Source organism: Lutra lutra, chromosome 1, assembly GCF_902655055.1.
Source record: "Lutra lutra chromosome 1, mLutLut1.2, whole genome shotgun sequence".
In the NCBI taxonomy this organism is placed as follows: domain Eukaryota; kingdom Metazoa; phylum Chordata; class Mammalia; order Carnivora; family Mustelidae; genus Lutra; species Lutra lutra.
The window spans coordinates 17,739,682-17,762,776 of NC_062278.1; the positions used below are offsets into that span (position 1 = coordinate 17,739,682).

The following is a 23,095-nucleotide window of genomic DNA, read 5'->3' on the forward strand; positions in this document are numbered from 1 at the left end:
AAGAAGACACCTTCTCTCTGTGAATACAAGTAATCATAATTAATAAGTTTAAGCCACTGTCATCCAAAATGCTTACCCCTCAGAATGATCCTTTGAGAGTAACAATGATGACATGGTTAAAATTACTAAATCACAGTTGCTTTAGAGAAGGTGTTTAGTGCCAAATATTGAACTACTTTTCAATGAACTTGTAGAACTAATAATAATAATGAAGTTTGCTCTCCATAGACATAAGGACCACAAGCCTTTAAGGTTATTGGAAGGACAGAGAAGACTACTGGAATCAAGGTTCTCTTTCTTTAAATCCTGATCCTGAACATCTCTGGTTCCTCACAACATTCAACTAATAGAACTGGCTTTGGGCAATGGACCACTTGAAGACTGAGGAATTGTGGAATGAGAAGGGGATGATGGCCTAATCAACAGCAATTCCCTGCCAAGTCTGGAGGTAGTTCAGAATCTACTAGGGGTTGTTGGGTGGTCCCAGGTCTCAACAATCATTTCATTTATTCAAGTGAACTAATTCTCAGGATATGCTTCTCTCTGCCTCCGGGGTGACTGACTCCAGAGCGTTCTCTAGGCACTGGCCAAAGGGCTTGATTGCTGGACAATTCTGAGATTCCCACCTGGAGCTCACTGCTACTCTTAGAACCTCGAATCACCCCAGGATCCTCTGATGAGCTCCCTGACAAAAGTGACCAGGTGTCTTAGCAAGGATCTGGGGAAACCACCTGCAGCTTGGGGTCCACAGAACCACCCTTGCTCTCCTCTGCATCTCTGTTAATTAAAGGTACGAAAGAATTGTGTTAATCCTTCCAGATTCAATTTTACTGATGTATTCACTAATGAGCCCTGAAGAATGAAGGGGGGTGGGAGGGCTCCTGTCTTTCAGTAGATCTTCTAACCACTACCAGATAAGTGGCTAGAAAGTCCTGGGATTTTCCTTCTCTGTTAGATTTAATAATTAGAGGAAAAGAAGGGGAAACCTAGTTCCTGTGAAAATGCCACTCACCTACTAATACGCACCTACCTGCACTCCGTTGTGTCCCACTTTTTTTTTTTTTTTTCCCCAACAGGATTTTCTGAGAATGACAGTAAGTCAAGCCCTGGAGTGATGAGTGCTTGTTTTCGGGCAGATAAATACAAATCAGGGTATCTAATTTTTATTTAAGCAGGAGAAAGAAGAGAAAGTGTGGGCACAATTTTTTTTTTTTTTTAATCTTAGGAAGAAAAGAAAAAAAAAAAAAAAAGCCCAATTTTCTGCCACGGTTAACACTTTCTCGCCCTGCCTTCTTAAAGCAAAGCGGAGGAAGTTCCAATCACCCGGAATTAAGGAGCAGATTGCGGGCATCGGTGAAAGGCGCGCGGAGAAAGGGAGAGCCCTGGGCTCGCACACAAAGGAGCAGAGCTCCCAGGCGGCGGGCAGCCCTGCCCGGAGCACAGCAGCACTCAGGGCGCATCGACGCGCCAGGAACCGCCTGAGGCTCCCCGGCTGCCCGGCCCCTCTGCTGGTGGCTGGGAGAAGTTAGTCACCCGGAGCCCGAACCCGACCAGCGTCCCACCGCGCAGAGGCCGGGGAATCAGGAGGGAGGAAACCCAGTACCCGGGCGGCTGGGAGGAGGCGAGAAGAGCGCGGGGCGAGGGGGCGCACGGGAAGACCAAAGCCCTAGGCTGCTGGACGGACTTGCAAGGTCTTCGAGACCCGAGCGCACGGGCGTGCGAAGAGGAAAAACTTGCGGCAGGAACTTCCTACTGAGGTGGGGGTGGCAGGAGAGAGGGAGGCAGGGAGAGACTTGAAATGTCTCAGTAACTTTAAAAACACAGCAAAACACCCCTTTCAGGAGATGAGGTAAGCCGGGGTTAGCCAACCCCGATTGGTTGTGAAATATCAGACAAACCCGGAGCCACTGTGGCTTTAAATGAGGCCAAGGAAATCTGTTTTTCTTACCCCAATACTTTTTACCCCTCGCCCTTGCTCCCTCCCTCGTCCCTCCTTCCACCTCGCTGGGTCCTTCTCGGTCTCCTTTTCCTCGATCACCTCCCCCCTCTCCCGCCCTCCCCCATCTGATTAGGCGCGGACCGGGAAGGGTGGGAGGGGTGGGGGAAGCTCTCCCTTTAAGAGGCAGCTTGCAGTGACGAATTGTTGAAATTGCCATTGCAGGATGGCATGCCGCTATAAATTCATTGTTCCACCTCCTCGCATCTTCACAGCGCTCGCGCTGCTCTCCGCGCTCGCAGCGGCCGACTGGGGATGACGGCCGGCGGGAAGACACTGCATCCGAAGGGACACGGACGCGCCGCTTCACGGGCTCCCCTAAGGCCGCCCCTTGCATTTTTTGTTCTAATTTTTATGGCTTTTTTTCTCTCTCTCTTCCTTTCCTCCTGGTTCTAGTAGAGTCAAGGAAACCCACAAAATAAAGGAAGTGGGCTCCGGAGCTTGGAACCCCCGCCGCCGGCGGGTACAGAGCAGCAGGGGGGCGGGAGGCAGCGCGCATCAGTTGCCCGCCTGGTGCGCGGCACCATCCTTACTTTTTTCGTGCGGCGATAGTGGCTGCACTTGGGGGTTGAATTTGGGTTAGTTTGGGTTTTTTTTTGTTTGTTTGTTTGTTTGTTGTTTTTTCCCCCTTTCCTCGTATTTGCGGAACCTCCACAACCCGGCTTTTCTCTTCTTAATTTTTCCCCCTTTTTCCGGAGCACGAATCCAAACATTTTCCAAACCAACAAAGAAAAGTTCGCACGCTGGCACTGAAGCTGGGACAGGCTGGCGCTGACGCCGGTCCCCCTCCTTCCGACACTTGACTCAACCTTGCAAGCAAGTGTGTGTGTGCCCCCATCTCCCGCCCCGGTAACTTCCATACCGAATAACAAATACCCATAAAGTCCCCGTCGCGCCGCCCCTCCCTGCGGGCAGCGCACTATGCTGCTCGGGTGGGCGTCCCTGCTGCTGTGCGCGCTCCGCCTGCCCCTGGTCGCGGTCGGCCCCGCCGCGGCACCTGCCCAGGATAAAGCCGGGCAGCCTTGGGCTGCTGCAGCGGCTGCCCAGCCCAGCGGGCGGCAGGGGGAGGAGGCGCAGGAGCGGGCCGAGCCTCCGGGCCACCCGCACCCCCTGGCGCCGCAGCGCAGGAGCAGCGGGCTGGTGCAGAACATCGACCAGATCTACTCCGGCGGCGGCAAGGTGGGCTACCTCGTCTACGCGGGCGGCCGGAGGTTCCTCCTGGACCTGGAGCGGGATGGTTCCGTGGGCGCCGCTGGCTTTGTGCCTGCAGGAAGCGGGCTGAGTGCGACCCGGCACCACCGGGACCACTGCTTCTACCGCGGTACGGTGGACGGCAGCCCCCGCTCCCTGGCTGTCTTTGACCTCTGTGGTGGTCTCGACGGCTACTTCGCCGTTAAGCACGCGCGCTACACCCTGAAGCCTCTGTTGCGCGGGCCCTGGGCCGAGGCCGAGGCCGGACGAGTGTACGGGGTTGGGTCCTCGCGGATCCTGCACGTCTATACCCGTGAGGGCTTCAGCTTTGAGGCCTTGCCGCCGCGCACCAGCTGCGAGACTCCCGGGTCCCCGCCAGGGCCTCGCGAGCGCCCCCCGGCGCACAGCAGCCCAGACCGACGCTGGGCGCTGGCCCCGCAGTTCCTGGACCAGTCGGCTCCCTCTTCCGATGGGGCCCAGGAACCCCAAACGTGGTGGCGGCGGCGGCGCCGCTCCATCTCCCGGGCGCGCCAGGTGGAGCTTCTCCTGGTGGCTGACGCGTCCATGGCGCGCATGTATGGCCGGGGCCTGCAGCATTACCTGCTGACCCTGGCCTCCATCGCCAACAGGCTGTACAGCCATGCCAGCATCGAGAACCACATCCGCCTGGCCGTGGTGAAGGTGGTAGTGCTGGGTGACAAGGACAAGAGCCTGGAGGTGAGCAAGAATGCGGCCACCACGCTCAAGAACTTTTGCAAGTGGCAGCACCAGCACAACCAGCTGGGGGATGACCACGAGGAACATTATGACGCGGCCATCCTATTTACGCGAGAGGTAAGTTCACCCTGTGCGGGTGGTCCAAGCGCAGGTGGAAAGAGGTAGGTGGAGGTTCAGCCTTGACAAGGGCCTTACTTCTCCCACAAACCTCCTGCCACTGCAGATGTGCTTAACTGCTCCTCGCAGGAAACCCAGTCAGCCTTCAGCTTTGCTCCTGCAGTCAGGGGCTCCCCAGCAGCAGTCCCTGCCTTAAATGAGTAAACGTGCATCCACCATCCATCAGTCAGGCAGAATGTGTCTAGTCGGAGACATGGTGACCTAGATGCATAAGTAGGATAAGAAGGGACTGGAATGCCGGGGAAAATGTGCATAGCTAAATGGAAAGAGGGGGAAAGCAAGTTTGTCTTTGGAATGCAAGATATTTCTCTCTCTCTCTCTCTCTCTCTCTCTGTCTCTCTCTCTCCCCCACTTTCCCTTTTTTCTTGTTTTGGTGGGGGAGAGCCTCTCCTTCCCAGTGAACCTCAGTATAAACTTTGTCCAACCTAATGGGAAGGGTTTTATTGGTTCATCCATTGTAGTCACTTTTATCCACACCCTTTCTTTGTAAAGGTCCATACCTTCTTCATTGAACCACTTCTGTGACATAAGTTGAGGAAAAACTCTCCAGAGGAAAGACTCTTCCTTCCCTCCCAATCTGGCTCTTTAAAGGAGTTCTTACATGTCCACCTGGTGGAATTTCAGTTTCCGGGAAGGAAGGAATTCAGGAGGGCAGGGAGGCAGGGAAAATACAGAAACCTAATGCTGTCAGGTTCCTTAGCAACTCCTCTCCCGAGTCCTCCAATGCCCCACAAGCCCCGCCTGTCCCTCCAGAGCTTCCAGGGAAGGGTCACATCCAACTTGCATGTTTGGGATTTAGAAGAATATGTTTCTGAAGCCCCAGTGTGGAAAGATCTGGGCAAAGAGTCAAGACATGAGGAAGGAATGTTTGCCCAGGATTTCCCTCTTTTAAGGAAGATGGTTACAGAAAGGGAAAGAAAGTGATCTTTATAGATCCAGAAGTTCTGGGAAGCACACAGTATCTATTTGCTCAGTCATTCCATCACCATGTTAAGTGTGACTTTCAGACACAGAGTCTGGGCTGTTTTGGAGCCTGGCTTGCTCAGAGCTCTGAGTCTACTTCATGACTCTCCTCTGATTGGCAGCTTGACGTCATGCCTCTCGGATGCCTGATAGAAACTGCCTTTTAAAGCTCATTCTTTAAGTGTTTGGGATCCACTCAGGGTAGCTGAAGGATTCGAAATTTTGAAATATCATGCAAAAGCTTGGTATGAAATGGGGCATCCCAGCTAGGATAGGAAATGCACTGATGATGGCTTGCAGGAAGTTTCGGAATCACACAGCTCCACTGCCTAATTCTCTGTTTTTACTGAGGCACCGCTGGTATGAAGGAAAAGTGTCGATAAATTTGGAATGGAGAAACACTTGTGGTCCATGGGGTGGACACTAATGTAAACCACATGTAAACAAGGGTGCCAGAGGGCCACAGCTTAGGAAGAACCTGGCAGCCCACAATGCTACACACGATGGAAAATCTGCCTTCTCATTAAGTGATATAAAAACCATCCTTTAATTTCTCTGCGCTACACAAATCTTTGACACGGAAGAACATTCATTTTGTAGCCTTCCATATGAAGTGGAGTTCTCCTGTAAAACTAGCCCTTTCTTATTTGGTTTCTAAGCCTTTTTTTTTTTTTTTTTTTTTTTGGTAAGCAATTTTCCATGTCTGGATTTCTTGCTTTGCTGCATCACAAGAAGAAGGCTTCAAAGAGTTTGTGGAAGGAAGTTCTCTAAAGACAGGGAAAAAATACTTTTGCAGGCACACTACTCCAAAGACTAGGTCATTTTAATAGTTCAGTTTCATTTTTTAATCCAAAGGCACATTCCACAACTTTTAAGACAAATAAAAATTGATAGAAAACCCCATTCTTCCCTACCTCCTGCCCCATCATTTTCCTAACTGCTTCCCAGAAAGAAAGAAAGAAAGAAAGAAAGAAAGAAAGAAAGAAAGAAAGAAAGAAAGAAAGAAAGAAACTAGTCCATGGTTCTGAATGATCTGTCTGTTGCTTTTTCTGGATTTGTGTTTTATTTGGGAAGTTAGCAATTCCTATGTTCCAAGCTCTGAAACGTATCAGAAACATTTTAAGTAGATAGAAGCAAGGGAGAGAGAAATTAGCGGTCTATTTTAATGTTAATAAGTATCATAATAACATACATTTTCCAAACTAGTCTGCACATGGAAAATATTATACATGGGCCCTCCCTGGCCTCTCTGCCAAGCAGAAGCATACTTTTGGTGAAGCAAATCTCATTTAGCTTGCGGTTGGCCCTCTGGTATATACATCTAACTTGAGGGGAACCAAATATTTGAAAAAGCATGTGTATGGTGAATATACATACTTAATTTAAAAGAATGCTGTTAATTCGGGGACTGAGAAAAATATTACAAGACCCTTCTGCGGCATTCATTAAGAGTACTTCAAAATGTAAAATTAAGCTCCATCTAATACTTCAGAATGTGGAAAATGAGAGGACTACAGCAGAAATAATCTGAGCTCTTCTACCCTAGAAATCAGATATCTTACAACCTAAAAAAAAATGTTCGTGACTCTTTTTTTTTTTCAATGAGAAATGCCCTGAGTTGGCACCGGGATCCAACTTTTACAACTCTGTTTTGAATGTAAGAAGTGTGTTGCTTAGCAGCCAGACGCCAAGCCATCAAATCCATGTTTTGATGGGCTCTGAGCACTGTTCAAATTTTGTGTCCAGATGTCTTCTCTTAAATTGCTTGTTTTTCGGGCTTGAAGCAAATGTGTGAGGATATGTTTTCCACTCCTGTTTACTAGCCCAGGCCACCTTGAACGTTGTGACAGGAGTCAGCAGAATAGTGCTAGTAATTCTTTTATCAAACCAGCACACTTCACTGAACCCCGGCACTCTAATTAGAGAAACTTTGCACCAGGCACTTCTCTGGCATGGGAGCCATTTTCATTCTGGAATAGCACTCATGCTGGAATTCACACCACTTCTACCATCAAACAGTAGAAATCTGATCTCCCCAGGATTTAATTTTGCTTTCCAGAATCCTTTCCTTGTCCCTGGCTTCCTCTTTTATATTTAAACAGGTTCTTTAAAACCCACTTGGGAGATCATGTATTATTCTCTAGAAACAAAAGCTCTACCTGGTGAATGACAAAATCAGAGATTGTTTGAGGTCCCCCCCCATCCCAAACCTCACATGGATCAAAAGTATTGGACTGAAAATGAACCAGCTACAGACTTTGCAATATACAAGGTCCATTTACTTTCGTTAACTATGACTGTGCCGATTAATAGGCAATTGTCTCACAGCTACACCTCTCTTCATGTTGTTCTGCCCTGTGGTGCTCTCCTCTACCAGCCAGCCCCTTGTTAAGTTGTGACAATAGGGAGCCCTGAAGGGGGAGACCTGAAGCTAAGAAGAAAAAGATGGATGTACCTTTTCTTATTTTCTTGCTGATGGGATTGACTAATTCATTTGCATATTTGAGTTCAAATCCCGTTTGAAGTCTGAAGTGAACTCCAGTCCAGGGTTCCCAGTCTATAGATCAATTCCAATCAATAAAAATCTGAATAACTCAGAAATGGGAAGATCGGGAGCAGATTAAACAGCCCGAGCTGACATTTTAAAAACACATGTGAATTGCAAGTTTCTAAGAGAATAGATCTTAAAGGTTGTCATCATGAGAAAATAAAAAGTGTAACTATGCATAGCGATGGATTTTAAATAGACCTATTGTGGTAATCGTTTCACAACACAGACATACTTCAAATCATCATGTTGTACCTAAAACTAATATAAGAAGTCAATTATATCTCAATGGATAAAGAAAGAAAGAAAGAAAAAAAGAAAGAAGAAGGAAGGAAGGAAGGAAGGAAGGAAGGAAGGAAGGAAGGAAGGAAGGAAGGAAGAAAGAGAAAGGAAGAAAGAAATGCTAAGGAATCTAATGTCCATTACAGGCAATATACCACAACACACAGGACGTATGTCATTTTTGTCTTTCTCTCTCACTTTTGGTGCATATCTAGGAGTGCCTTCCATGTGTGAGGCATGCATTTATGCAGCTGAAGATAGCAGGATGGGATATACCTGCTGCCTACCCACCTGGGCTTATCACCAGGGGAAAGGAAGCGGGTGCATACATGAATCTCTCTAGTGTTAGGAACTAACTTGGGTAAATGTGACCCGAGTTATAACAAAGTCTGTGAAAAGAGAGGGGAGAAGTAATCAATTCTGCCTGTGGATCTTTATATAGACTTTGATACAGATGTATGATTGAGTTAGAACTCAAAGGATGGATACATTTTATTTGGATTCAGCCAGATTTATTGAGCATTTCTTAGGTACTATCCATCATCATAAGCCATTTTACAATTAATTTTTTCTATAATCTGCACCCATACTATCATCGTAATTGGACAGATAGGGTCATTCATGAAAAGAGATAGTCTTCTAAGAGTAATAACTGCCAAATGGCGGGTAGAGAAGCTAGCCCTGTCTAGTGCTCTCTAAAAAAGATATTGAAACTAATTTATTCAGTCGGTGTGTTCCTAATAAGCAGAGAGGGATTGAGAAATTTGAATGTGACCCCTTTCCTAAGAGTCTATTCCAGGAAACAGACAAGGAAGTGGATAATTGTTATATAGCATGATGATTTTTATGGTACATGTAGTCATTAGATATCTTGGAAATACATTAGAAGGTTGCCTAACCCATCTGAGTTCAATTTGGAAGAAGGCCTAGGAGTTAGCCATAAGGAGGAGATAGGCGTTGCAGACATGCCCAGCTATCTTGTGCAATGGCCCAGACGCAACATATGAAATGTAGGGGTTAGAAGTGATATGATAGACAATATAAGAACAGAAGGGTGACAGAGTGTAGACAAGATGGTAACAACTAGATTATAGAAGAAATTATGTGTCCTGAGAGAGAGACAGAGAGAAAGATCTCAAGTTCTCTTCATTTAAGGACATTAACTCTATTGGATTGGGACCCCGCCCTTATGATCTCATTTAATCTTAATTAGCTTCTTAAGGGCTCTCTCTCCAAATACAGTCACATTGGGGATTAAGGTTTTAATATATGAATTTGAGTTTTGGGGAGGGAGATGCAAGTCAGTCCAGAGCACCACATTTAAGAGTAGAAGAAAAAAAAAAGGAGTTTAAATTGTAAATTAAATCCAGTGGGAATCTATGGAAAGGAAACAGCAGTGACCAGAAGTATGTTCCAGTATGAGCCTTCCAACATGAGTAGTTGAACTCAACCCAGGGGGAGCCTTTTGCAGGCTATTTCAGTAACCTGCAGAAGGAGATTCGAGGTAACTAAAATTAAAACATTGGCATTAGAAATTAAGAAGCAGGGACCAAATCAAGAAATTTTAAAATGAGATGAATGCAAGTTCATTAAGCCTTTCTAGCAAAAGGAATGTTTGGGCTAAGGTTTGGCACTGAAGAGTTGATAAAATATGTAGGAAACTGTGGACAAGAGGGGACATAACAGTGCAGCGGAGGCTGATAGGAAGCCTAGGTTGCATTGTGGAAGGCAGACTGCATGGTGCAGCCTAATCCGATCTGGGCTCTAGAAGGTAACTGACTGCAGCATACAGGCAGGGATGTTATAGGAGACAAAGGGACCACTTAGAAGCCCCAGATGACAGTGCAGGCAGGCAGGACGAATGGAAGGAAACGAGAAGGAGTAGGCAGTTACCTGAAACATTTGGTAGATGGAATCAGTGACTTACACATCAGATGTGGCAGGAGAGAGAGAGAAGTGCAAAGAAAAGATGTCCAGGTTTCGTACCCAACACTCCATCTTCTTCTTCTTTGGAATATCTTTCTCAGCACATTTTGTAAATTTAGTAGGCTTCTAAATTGAGTCTTAATGAATATACCATAGATAGAAAGACCATGCCATAGTATTTGTCACAGGAAAAGAATTTATTTGACCAGGCACAGATTATAAATGTAAAAGATAACAGTAATGTCAAGAAAGACATGCGTGATGATTTACTAGTAACCTAGTGAGGGTGGTTCAGGAATTGGGATGTTAAGCTATAGGTTTGAATTTTGACTTCACCAGTCTCAAGTTTGCAACTTTGGAGCTTTGTAAGCCCTGAGCTCTTATTTCTCCACCTATAAATTGGAGTGTTTTCATTTAATACCAACACAGGGAGAACTAGAAAGATGTAGAGATCACCTGGTCCAAATTCCTTATATTAATGATGAAGGAACTTTGTCTCAAAGCATATAAACATCTTAGGTAATAAGTCTTACTAATAGCATTAGAATTGAAAAGTGATCTACTTTTAAAAAAAGTAATCTACTTTTTATTCAATGTGTTTAATCAGCTTCCATTCCCATTCTCCAAAATGACTCTTCCAAGCATCTCCTCCCCGCAGTCCGTAACTTGCTGCCTCTGTCTTCCTTTTGTCTTCCTTCACATTTACAGACAAAATGTCCCATGTTGGATCTCTGGGCCCAGACTGTCTTTCCAGCTTCCCCTGATTGGCTTCCACCCAATTCTCCAGTCATGACAAACTTCCTGTCATTTCGCCAAATAGAGCCTGCCTTTTACCATCCCCTGATGTATTGACCGGTCTTTCCTACCTAGGATACCCTTCCTTTAAGACTGTCAGACTTCTATTCCTCCCTCAATATCTAGTTACTCTTTTGAGACACTTTTATTGATTCACTCCAGGAGAGCATGTCAATTCCCTTCTGCATCCCCTCAAAAATCTCTTCATCATAGCATGTCATAATCTGCTTTCCTCTTGGCATATCTGTTCTGCTCACTAGACCGTGATGTCTCTTAAGGTCAAGATCAGATCATATTTATTTATCACAGTGTCAGCAGATTGTGGGCACATGGTAATTGTGTTAGGAATAAGTGAATCTGGACCTCTTGATCCCTAATCCAGTTGGGCTCTGCATGTTTGATATTACCTAGTTGTACCCATAAGCGTTAGAGATTGTGTAATATGGGTCATTATAATAGTCAGACTAACTACCAGGCCCAATTAATGTAGTTTCTCTTGAGATCTAAATCAAAACCTCTACTATTGGGGGTTGCTGTATAGGTAGCCCAAAACCAGATGTCACCTCAAGAATTGGATGCACAGTATAAATGTAAATTATGGCATGTAAGTGTATGTATTTTTTGTTTGTTTTTAATATTTTTATGCAATCCCAATTTTTAAAAAAGATTTTATTTACTTATTTGAGACAGAGAGAGAGAGGATGAGAGAGAGAGCAGGAGCAGAGTGAGGGACGGGGGAAGAAGTAGACTGCCAGCTGAGCAGGGAACCCTGTACGTGGCTCAGTCCCAGGACTCCAGGATCATGACCTGAGCAGAAGGCAGATGCTTAACCAACTGAGCCACTGTATGTTTGTATAATACATGTAATTTAAATATGTACCACATCAGATTAATTCTTCTATTACTAATCCCTCTTCATAGGAATTGGGAAGAGAGACAGACATCTAAGGCTAGTTAAACCCTCTTCCGTGTCCTTCTCTTGAGCTCCATGCTTTACCATGCTTACAAGATCATAATATCTATAGAAAAAGAAACTGCTATTATTTAACTCCAGATTTCATTGTACAAGTATTCTTGGTTAATTTGGGCTTCCATTGCTGCAATTAAGATGACATCTGCTTTTCTCCCCTTGTGTTTCTTTTGGCTCTTTCCCTCAGCATGTTTATGCTACTTGAAAGACCAGCCTCCCAGTCAAGGCTAGAAATCCTGTAGCTTCTCTTACTCATTCCACTTTGCACATTCTCATGTCTGTTTGGTCCATTTTCCCAACCCAGTACCAACCATTGGGATTTGTTAAATTGAACTATCTTCTGGGCATCTGCTTCTCAAGGTAGCATACTTCACTGGATCCCTGACCCTGCCCACTTCTCCATCCAAAGGATGCTACTAGCTAGGCCTTCTAAATTCCACAATAAATCAAAGATATTGACATATTCATAGTCTTCTAAATGGCCACACCTGGTGAAAGGCCACCATGTCAGAGATGTCCTTGTCAAGTCTTCATTGGTCTTGCTGACCACCTCTGCTGTATTTTTGAGTTACATACAATGTTCCAGTCGTATTTCTGGCCAACATCACAAGTCCACCTAGTAAGCCTCTGCATACTTTAGCAACCCTTCCATTTCACTAAATCTTTCTTTGCATTGTTATCTACACCATAGTGTTAAGAAATTGCTCTTGTATGAAAAGAACCACCTTTAGCATAGCAAAGATGTAGTTTACCTTCAGATCTAAACTGACCAAGCAGAAAAACTCTGGTCTGCACTTGTAATTTAATTACCTTTTATGTGGACCGTGTATGTGATTCACATTTTTCCAGTTCCCCTGCCTATAGATCCATAAGATGGATGGATGGATGGATGGTAGATGGATAGATAGATAGATAGATAGATAGATAGATGCTATTGCCCCTTTAGTATCCTTACTCCTGTTCTGAATTTAAAAAAAAAATCCTACAAACTTCAAATAAGGTTTGCAACTATAAATGTTGTTATAAATCTCCACCAGTAAATAGACATCAGTGTGATGTGCTGTATTCTTAATAAATTTGATGCACAAGCTGAGGTTTAATACATTGGAATGAACATTGGATAGCAAAAAAACACAGGCCTTCATTGCAAGTCTTGGGAATGAAACCATAAAGGGGTGTCAAGGTTTGAAATTGTGTGAATGAGATTGAGAGGTTACTAGTTTACATAATTATAGTTACAAAAATATATAGAGTATGGCCATGTCATCAAGGAGTTTAATCAGTGTGGTTTAAAAAAAAAAAAGTTTCTGTTGATAATTTTGTCACAGGCACACATTTCTATGGCAAAGAGCCAAATGCACTTAATGCAATTCAAGGATAACAAGGAGAGTTGATAGCCTCTAATGAGCAATTGCTACAGCAAACAGAGAGATATGAAGAATCCAGTTTAAACTCTATTGACGAGGGCCATTTCCATTCGCTGTGGCTCTTCATCTGAGCTTATTCATGACATGTGGAATAAGAAGGGAAAACGATTCTTGCATTTCATTATTTAGATATAATGAACTTCAATTTGTGAAAATAAACATAAATCTTATATTTTTTAAATGTGTGCAGAAATAACCCATGGTGTCCAGCAATGACAACTAAGTCTTTCGTCTTAAAGTTACTGAAATGATTGGGAGAAAAACAGGATTAAAAATGTATTGTACTATATTATTATCTCAAAGACTGATTATTATGCAAAAGTGTGTTCCAATTTCAATTTTAAAAACTACTAATTTGTTCTCAACAGCTGTAATTTGAGATCCCACGGGATGACATAAGAGGATACACAGGAAAGTTGGGGAGGCTATCGCTGGTTTCGGGACTTGATTCACTAAGACTACTTGGTCTAAATTTCCACTGTCTGAAGCTATAATAATATGGTGACAGCAATGTAATTCATCACAGCTGGGATCTCATAATATATGGAACACAATAAGGACCTGAAAATGTACTAGAAAGAAGATAATAGGGTATATCTTTTAGATATTCTTTACTTTGGCTGGATTTGTGTGCAGGAACATAGGGAAGATTTAGAAGAGTATATTGACATTGAGTAGGTGACTTTGGTTATGTAGTAATAATATCTTATACTGACTTCCAGGAATCTGTTGAGATCTTGCTAGTATGTTGCATATCAAGGTGTGTGAGCTCTGCATTGCATCTGTCTGTATGTCACAATTTACCTCAATTAAGCAAATGTTGGTTGAGTTTGTATCATTAGCCAGACGTGGTGATAGTTGGGGATGCAAACATGGTAGCTGTAATAGAAATAACACTTATTATTGCAACTGGTAAATAGTCATCTTTCATAATAATTGATTTAAAAAAAAATCCTTTCCTTCTATGATTATTCACTCATGGCTTACTAGGATATTGTCTTGCTTTTGTGGATGTAAATGTACATGATGTTAATTAATTTTCATTGAAAACAGTAGTCAAGCACAAGAAGTTCTAAGGTCTTTTAAAACTCAAATAGCATTTAAACAGAAGCTTATTACAGATCTATCATGTCAACAATTTTGGTTTATATTTTCTCTTAAAGTTGTCTTCTGATGTCTCTTTCAACCAAATTGATCATTTTTAATGATCGTTTTAAGGGGGTGTGATCATGTTTTCCTTTGAGAATCTATTAAGAGCTATACAACTTCTCACTAGAAAAAAATGTGCACACTCACTTGTATAAACATAATATATTACATATATTTTCTGAAGATTGATCAGATTGAGAAATCTACATGAAATCTACATCTTCAATCTACATGAAATGCTATGAGTACGACTGTATACATTTTTGAAGTCACAACCCATGATGTTGCAGCTCCATTTAGAAATCAGGAGATGCTCTTCCGAGGAATTATGCTCTTGGATTAGAATTTAATTTCCCATTTGAATTACTGACACACTGACATTTTGCCACAAATAGGTGGTTGCAGTTTGCCCCAGTGATAGAAGATAAATTAGTAGGACGTACTTCTGATAAATTTAGCATGAATTTAAGCCAGAAGAGTAGGGCTTTAGTAAGCCTGACTCTGTGTGAAAGTGATCCCAGACAAATGTCCCTGAATATATGCTCCAGAGCTTTGGGAAAGCTACCGCGGCTATTGCAAGGGACAAACCACAGTCTTAGGACAAGTTTTTAAATGTAATTGAGTCCCATCATCCTTCTGTGCCTCTGGGGCCCAGAGAAGCTGGGAAGAGCCGATGCCATTCGTTTGTCATTGGAACATTTCCAGAGCTGAACAGGTGATACCATAAACATATCCCACTCTTGCTGTCTGGAGTGAGCAAGAGGCTCTACAAGGTGGCTCCTTCTGGATGGCAATTGATTTTAATGATTTCTTTCTTTCTCCGGGGCAGGATTTATGTGGGCATCATTCATGTGACACCCTGGGAATGGCAGACGTCGGGACCATATGTTCTCCAGAGCGCAGCTGTGCTGTGATTGAAGATGATGGCCTCCATGCGGCATTCACCGTGGCTCACGAAATTGGTATGCAGCGCCTTTTCCCTTCCCTCGCCAAATCAAACACTCATAACAGCTGCAACAGGAACCCAAATACTTGGCAATTAATCCCAGATTTCTCCAGGTTCAGACGTTCTGTTGGGGATTACATTTGTTTATATTTGCACTCTCAGGGTTAACTAGTTAAGAAGGAGGATGGCAAATCAGGAACCCAGTAGACGTTTCCTTTTTGACAGTGTCATTGAAAAGTTTAAGAGAAATTTGCTACTGCTCCTGTCTTCTTAAGCTTCCAGCAATGACTCTTAGATGGAATTTGTCACAGTTGATTATGGAATGCAGGAATGCCCCCTCTTAAAAGTTACTGAGTCTCTACTGACTCATCCAGGGCTAATCAGTTTGCACAGAAATTTGTCATGTTTATTCCATCGTGAGTGATCAGAGCTCCCGTCAAAGGGGAACAATAGTTCATGATAAACAGTCCTATCTCCTTTTTAATAGCAAAGACAGAGAAACCAAGACCAGCAACCAACAGGGCTTGTCTTCACTCGATTTGTGTGTCATAAGAAACACACCTAAATCTTAAAATTAGAATTTTAGGACCAGGCTCATTGTTGAAAAATATCCCGCCAGTTAGGATATGTGTTTTCCAGGTGATGACCCAGGTTCCTAGGTATATGAGTACTTTAGTACTTAGAATTAGACATTGGAATCAGACACATCTGGGCTCAATTCTTGCTAGAGTATTTCCTACCAGTCTTATTATTGGTCTTATTATTTAAACTCTTGAAGGTTGTTTTCATATCTGAAATACAGGAAAAATGGTGCCGATTTCATGGGATTATTTCAGGGACCAGATTGGGTAGGTTACAGATACCAGCTGTTATTTACACCCACGTACACTTCTGTTTTTGCTTTTTAGTTAACTAGTTCATTTCGTTTTAAATGTGTGTATCACCTTTCGCATCATCCTTTTGGGAGGAAAGTATGGTTTGATACTTTTTTTTTGCTGTATTTTTATTAAACGGATTTAGCTTTTAACCTAAAACCATAATTTTTAAAGAGAAACTAAAGCTTCTTTTTCACATTCCTAGTAGTAGGCAGAGAACATTTCACAACGGGTAGATTTCTAGCTGCTATGTTTTCTTTGGAAAGTTAAAGTAACTTCAAAGCAAAGATGTCATTGTATAAGTCAATATATTGCAGCAGTGAAAATAGAAATCAGTAGTTAAATTTCAATTACTAAGTATTAATTGTGACCTTAATTTTCTTACCTGACACTCTTCTTACCCTCTAAGGAAAAAAAAAAAAAAGACACAAACACATAAACCCTTAACATGAATAACCATCGAATGGCAGCACTGATAATAATTTACACGTTATTAATTAGACTTCTTTAGCTTCAAGATGGAGTCCCTTCTCTACTTCAGGGGTCTCTGCTTTGTCTCATGCAAGAGATTCAGATCCCCGGTCTCCATTTCTTGTATGTAGGGCAGGCGAACAATGAGGTGTGACTCTCTGGTGTGCTTCTCTAGAAGACCTGGTATATCCGAAAAGTTTTTTAAAACACATATGCCAACTGAGCTTCTGGCCCTTAGGAGTATGTTTTCACCTATCTCTCATTCGTACCTATTAAACTGATAATAACCAGCCGAATATAGATCCTTAATCAGTATTTCTGACCTATCTCTATCGGTGCACCAGGGGGTCAGTGGGAGAAACACAAGAGCTGCCCAAAGCAACATTCAGAATGTGCAATGGAAGCTAAGAAGAATTGGACCAAATCCTTAAGAGGATTGTAATTGAGCAGGGATGATTTCAAAAGTACACCAGTAATCAGTCACCATTATTCAGAGTGATGGAACTTCTAAAAGAAAGGTTCTAAATCCCTGGGTAGGCAAAGGCTGGTTCGTTTTGGACTGGGGAAGCAGCAACACCCTGATCATCATCTGTCCATAAGATTATGAGCCCTAAATCCTGATCTTCTCAGGAAGGGATTACAGAGTTTTTGAGGGAAGGGCTGTTTCTTCCTTCAGTCCTGCAGTGAACTGCTCTCAGAGGTTGATAGCACTAGGGAGGTTTCTCTATAAGAGTATCACCGTGGCAGTAAATGCAACTTCTTTGGGGGCTGTACTGACTCTCAAGGCAACTGGGCTGGAATGTAGAACCTTCCAGCATCACCTTTCCTGGCCCTCCTGAATTCCTAAACCAAGGGTTGACACCGGCCAACCTGGGAGTCTGAGAGGTAGGAAGACAGGTGCTGATGAGAACAAATGTTTTCTTAAAACTGTACAAGTACGGTAAGAACTTTTCTTAACAGTGCAAGATTGGATACAGTTTTACAAGGGAATGGTGAAGGAGAAATATAGGCTTCTTTTTTTTTTTTAAGATTTATTTATTTATTTGACATACAGAGATCACGAGTAGGCAGAGAGGCAGGCAGAGAGAGAGAGAGAGGAGGAAGCAGGCTCCCTGCTGAGCAGAGAGCCTGATGTGGGGCTCGATCCCAGGACCCTGGGATCATGACCTGAGCCGAAGGCAGAGGCTTTAACCCACTGAGCCACCCAGGTGCCCCGAAATGTAGGCTTCTATGTGAAGAATCAAACCTTAATCTTTGCTCCATGACTATGGCCTGGCTTCCCTTTAATGTCTTGGTCGAGCCAGCTCTATTTCCTTCTTTAGAATTCTCTACGATCCATCCCTCAGTCAGACACTGCCTGTTTAATTTGTCTTTCTGCATTGCATATAGCCAAATTGGAGAAATTTAAGATCTGGGGATGGGGGATATGGACTTAATTCCCCTTTCATAAGGGGATCTGGCTTTCATTCGCTCTATTTTCTAATTGCTTTATTATTCTTTAATTTCACTTTTTGCCTAAATATTGTGAGCATGTGTTACAAAGTACAAGCGTTAAAAAAATTAGAGACGATAACCTCACAAAATATTTCCTAATCATCTGTCTGTGATTACAATCTTGCCTCCACAGCCAGTGTGATCTTTGGTAACACCGCTAGCAGATCTGTTTCCAGTGCTTTATTTTTAGATTGTTGCATGAAAACATGGGTCTGAGCTAACTATGCTCACATCTTCCCCCTTGCTCTTCCACTCCATTCTTATGTAATTTCCCCCCTCCCCTTTTATTAGACACTTACGTATATGTAAACACTTTCCAGATTGGGAGGATATATATACAGACCATGGATGGTGACAAAGTGACCATCCGTTTTGCCCAAGTGCTTTGAATCTTCTTGAGCCCATTCCCAAATGTGCAATCTGCGTCATGTACCCAGCGTAAATACATGACTGCGCTCAAAGCATAAGCAATGGAGAAAGTTTCCAGACTCTTCCATAATTTTTCTACTTTATTTCTCCTATACGGAGCAAGAGGATATATTTGGTTAAGATTAAAGCTTTAATGAGGCACCTCGGTGGCTCAGTCGTTGAGTGTCTGCCTTCAGCTCAGGTCATGGTCCTGGAGTCCTGGGATCAAGCCCTACATCAGGCTCCTGCTCAGCGGGAAGCCTTTTTCTCCCTCACCCACTCTCCCTGCTTGTGTTCCCTCTCTTGCTGTGTCTCTCTCTGTCAAATAAACAAATAAAATAAAAAGCTTAAAATAAAAAAAGAAAAGAATAAGGCTTTCATCAATGGACTTACAGTTTCTCATGCAATGCTCTACCGCTGCTTCCTCGAGCAGATAGTGGTTTAAAATACAAAGTCGTTCTATCTGAATCAAAATTTTCCTTTGGCCTTTTATGCCCTCTATCTGAAAAATGTCCTAACTTGAAAATGAACATGTAAGATAAATAGCGGCAAGTCTGAAATACCTATCTTACACCTTTTCTACCCATCATGTAAAAGTCAGGATGGTTTCAATGAACAATTCTGAAAAGTGACTCTTCCTGGATCACATGTTAATGTGGATACATCTCTTTTCCTGCTAATTGTTTCTTAAAAAAGATGAGGTGCCTCGGTGGCTCAGTCTGTTAAGCATCTGCCTTCGGCTCAGGTCATAATCCCAGGGTCCCAGGATTGAGTCCCATGTTGTCTCCCTTCTCAGCGGGGAGTCTGCTTCTCCCTCTCCCTCTGCCGCTCCCCCTGTGGCTCCCCCTGCTTATGCTTGCTCTCTCTCTCTGTCAAATAAATAAATAAAATCTTTAAAAATTTAAAAATTAAAAAAGAGCTAGACTCTGGAGTTATATCATCAACTGATGTCAGCACAGGCTTCTGGAAAACAGATTTTGATATGGATAGACTCTACAGAGGCAGTAATAATTTGTCTTCCCCATGGCTCTCTATATATGTAAACATTAACTTAAATCATTAGGACATTTTAAAAAGTTGCTTTAAACCATCAAGAACACGGTCTCCATCCCTATGCCTTGACTGGAGGCAAGAATGTGGTTATGGCCATTTTACAACCCAAGTGTGAACTGCAGAAAGTTTTCAAATGAATGTAAGTTTACATTTTGAATTTATATTTTTAACTTGTCCAACTTTTATTATTGGCTTGTAATACTAAAGATCTCACCTGCCTCCCACATGGTTCTTCAGAATAACAATTTTATTGATGTTGTGCCAGCCTCTAATATGCTAGGGGGAACAATCTGATTTTATTTAGGCTAATGAAATCCATAATTTGTGAACTTGCTGAAGCTTGGCTTTATAGTAGTTCGTTATAAAATGTGCTAAGTAAATCTCTCCACCATGAAAGACGCCAAATGCTTCCTAAGCCAAAGTCAGTCAACTTAGAAAATCAAAGCCAAGGGCGCCTGGGTGGCTCAGTCAGTTAAGTGACTTTGGCTCAGGTCATGATCTCAGGGTACGGGGATCGAGACCTCTATTGCACTCCCCGCTCAGTGAGAAGTCTGCTTCTCCCTTGCCTTCTTCCCCTTCCCCTCTTAAGCCACCACCTCCGCTACTTGCTCTCTCACTTGTGTTTTCTCTCTCTCTAAAATAAATACATAAAATCTTTTTTAAAAAAAAGTCAAAGTCAAATATTCAGCTGGAGGCTGAGGAAGTGGCTAAGAGGCAACAGCATGGCTGCCCATGTTTTGCTGTGGTTAGACGGAGTTCTCTGGTTGTGCTGATCTGCGTGTGACTGAGCTCCCATGGATGATTAGATTAAACAAGGCTGGGTTTTGAAAAGCTGCAGAGGCCCTAGAAATACCGTAGACCGAAGCCAATTCCCAGAATCAGATGTCAAGACTGACTGTGAGATGTGAAGTGAAAGAAAACTGGATTAAACTTGGTATTTACCCCCCCAAACCTATAGCTTTAATCAACATGAACTGAGCCTTTTTTTTTTTTTTTTCTGTCCAGCCTGGAGCAATGCCACACTGTGTCTTTCTCAGCCCCCAGATGAAAGGTGGGAATGGGTCTATACTAATATGTCCAGCAGCACTGAGAGATTGAGTGTTTAGTGTCAGTTCTGTATTTTTAAAATCCTATCCCAATTTCCCTTCCTCTTGGGGAGGCCTAGAGATTGTCCGTCACACGAGTGGAAATCCAAGTTGAAGGTCGCATAAAAAGTAAATATATCACAAATGTAATGCACGATTTTTTTTTCCTCTAATGAGTAGTCAATTTCCCCCTTCTCTCCTAAATCAGAAGTGTCTAGTAATATCAAAATTTATCAAGTAAGTAAAAGCTGACACACAGAGATTCAAGTGTTTTTTTTTTTTTTTTTAAAGATTTTTATTTATTTATTTGACAGAGAGAGATCACAAGCAGGCAGAGAGGCAGGTAGAGAGAGAGGAGGAAGCAGGCTCCCTGCCGAGCAGAGAGCCCGATGCGGGGCTCGATCCCAGGACCCTGAGATCATGACCTGAGCCAAAGGCAGCGGTTTAACCCACTGAGCCACCCAGGCGCCCCGGATTCAGGTGTTTTTAAGAAGTTTCCAAACCTGTCTGAGGCCAACAACTAGTATACAACAGGTGTAAGATTTGAACCCAATTCACCTGGCTCTAAAGCCCAGGATTTTGCTGCTTTCCTATAATGGTCTGTTAGTGTTCATTTTTCAGGAGGTAATCCTGAATTTGTTTCAAAAGGAGATGGACAAAGCTTGCTATAAGGTGAAAAAATTGAGTTTCCTTCCTTCCAAATTATATAATTGATACAACATGTACTTACCATTTATGTTTAATGTTTTGAAATGGGACTTTGGGAATTTTACCACTTCTATATAAAGATTTGCATTTGAATAGACATGTATAATCCAATTATTAGAGCTCCCGAATCTCTTCTTCAAGGATTCTGGATTCTGATCCCATGTGAGTTGTTGGCTCACTCTTCAACCCCTGGCAAGACCTTCTTACACCTCAATAATCCCAGCTGGAAAATTAGGTAAAATAAAAACATGACCTCATTAAGAAACAGATGCTTCATCTGAGCAGTGCTTTCTTAAATAAACACATTACAGAGCTTGTGACTTTTTTTTTTTTTTTTTTAGGATGTGGTTCTGTGTCCCCTTGTTCATTGGTCAGTTTGGGGTCAAGAGACAAGAGTTTGAAATTCTGTTTAATTTTCAGACCAAAGTTTAGAAAAACAAACAGATTTCCTTCCTGAGGTTAATGTGATAAGTCAGCCCCTGTGGTACAGTAACACCTGAGCCGAATAAAAAGCTGGACCAATATTTTCCTTTCTTGTAACGTGTCTTCACCCAGTGTACATGATCTCAGATTTTCTAACATCAGATTCATTTGTGAATTTAAGGAGGCAAAATACTTTTTGAGTCTATATTGTGAATATCAGTGATGAAATGTATTTAATGAAATGTTGCCTTTAATTTAATTTAATTTAATGTTGCCATTTGCCTTTAAAAAGATAATTATCATACTAGAGAAATTACCATTGACTAATTATTTGCTAATTCTGAGATAACAATATAATTCAGACTCTTATCCTGGAGACCTTGCTTTGACATAATTTACTGTGAAGTTCATTTCCTTAATGTAATCCAAATAAACTCGTTCCTGATGTCACTTTGTGTGATGGGCACTCGTTAGCAAGATTGTTGTATTTGCGATATGATTTAATATCTATTAAGAATAGATCAGTATTTTCTCCAAAAGCATTTTCAACTTACATCTTGATTTTTACTAATGATTTCAAAAAGCAAGATAGAGTTCTGAGGTCTGCATCACGTGGGAAAATATTGGATTACACGGTTGCATTATTCTCTGAGTTTCCCTCTGACTCCTGTAATACCTTTTATTTTCTTCTTTTGTATATAAATACAAATGCCATTAATTAGTGCATCCACTACTCAAGTGTGTTTGTTGCTTCATCTTCTCAGGATTTGAGATGAGAGGTTACCAATTACATCAATCAAGAACTAATGATTGACTAAGAAAGATTGCATCATGAGAGAGATTAAGCCAACAAACTGCTCTTCAATCTTTTGCATGTCTACTAATTACAAAATACTAATACCTCCAAATAAAAATACGAATAAAAATACAAATACTAATTCGTCCTTAGAGCAAGACCTTGGGGCCTCTACTTGAAACCCTGACAGGAAATTGCCTCCTTAAATTTAGTACCTGCATTGTCGCTTCTCAGGACGGTTCTACTGCCTGAGCTTGGTTGAGCTTCTTCAAAACTCTTACCTTTAAAATTGCTCTGACTCCTCTTCACTCCTCTTTTCTACATGGACTCAAGAAAGAAATATCTATATTGCCTTTCTCTGTGGGTTTCTTGGCCCCGTCACCCCGCCTCTTCCAAGGACCTCACGCCTCAACTAACTGCTCTGTGTTGTTGCAAAAACTCATCATGAGATACAGCTCGATAAAACAACCAGTTAATTTAGGGGTTGTAAACATTTTCTCCAACAATTCTTTATATTCTTCCCGTGCTGTCTTATTCTCTGGGACATATTTGTGTAAATCCCAGCTATGCTAATCCTGCTAGAGGCTGCTTAGTGGAGAAATGCTTAGTCTCTAACCCACACCTGTGATTTTAAACATCTCTGTGGGTGATTGATGAACAAACTCTCACTGGAAAAGGCAGATGTCCTAGGAGAT

The 23,095-nt window shown here is 42.5% G+C and overlaps 1 protein-coding gene across 2 annotated transcripts in view; it reads left to right on the forward strand.

Annotated features, from left to right (window-relative positions):
* The first annotated feature begins 1,514 nt into the window (after positions 1–1,514).
* ADAMTS5 (ADAM metallopeptidase with thrombospondin type 1 motif 5) overlaps positions 1,515–23,095 on the forward strand; it is a 49,070-nt gene continuing 27,489 nt past the window's right edge. Inside the window, exons 1-3 of one of the 2 annotated variants that reach the window (XM_047721479.1) lie at positions 1,515–1,849; positions 2,162–4,021; positions 14,971–15,103. In XM_047721479.1, the coding sequence (XP_047577435.1) occupies positions 2,918–4,021; positions 14,971–15,103 (1,237 nt within the window). In that variant the 5' untranslated portion in view covers positions 1,515–1,849; positions 2,162–2,917. Of the gene's footprint in view, positions 4,022–14,970; positions 15,104–23,095 lie in introns of both variants that reach the window. The other variant, XM_047721469.1, reaches the window with a different exon arrangement.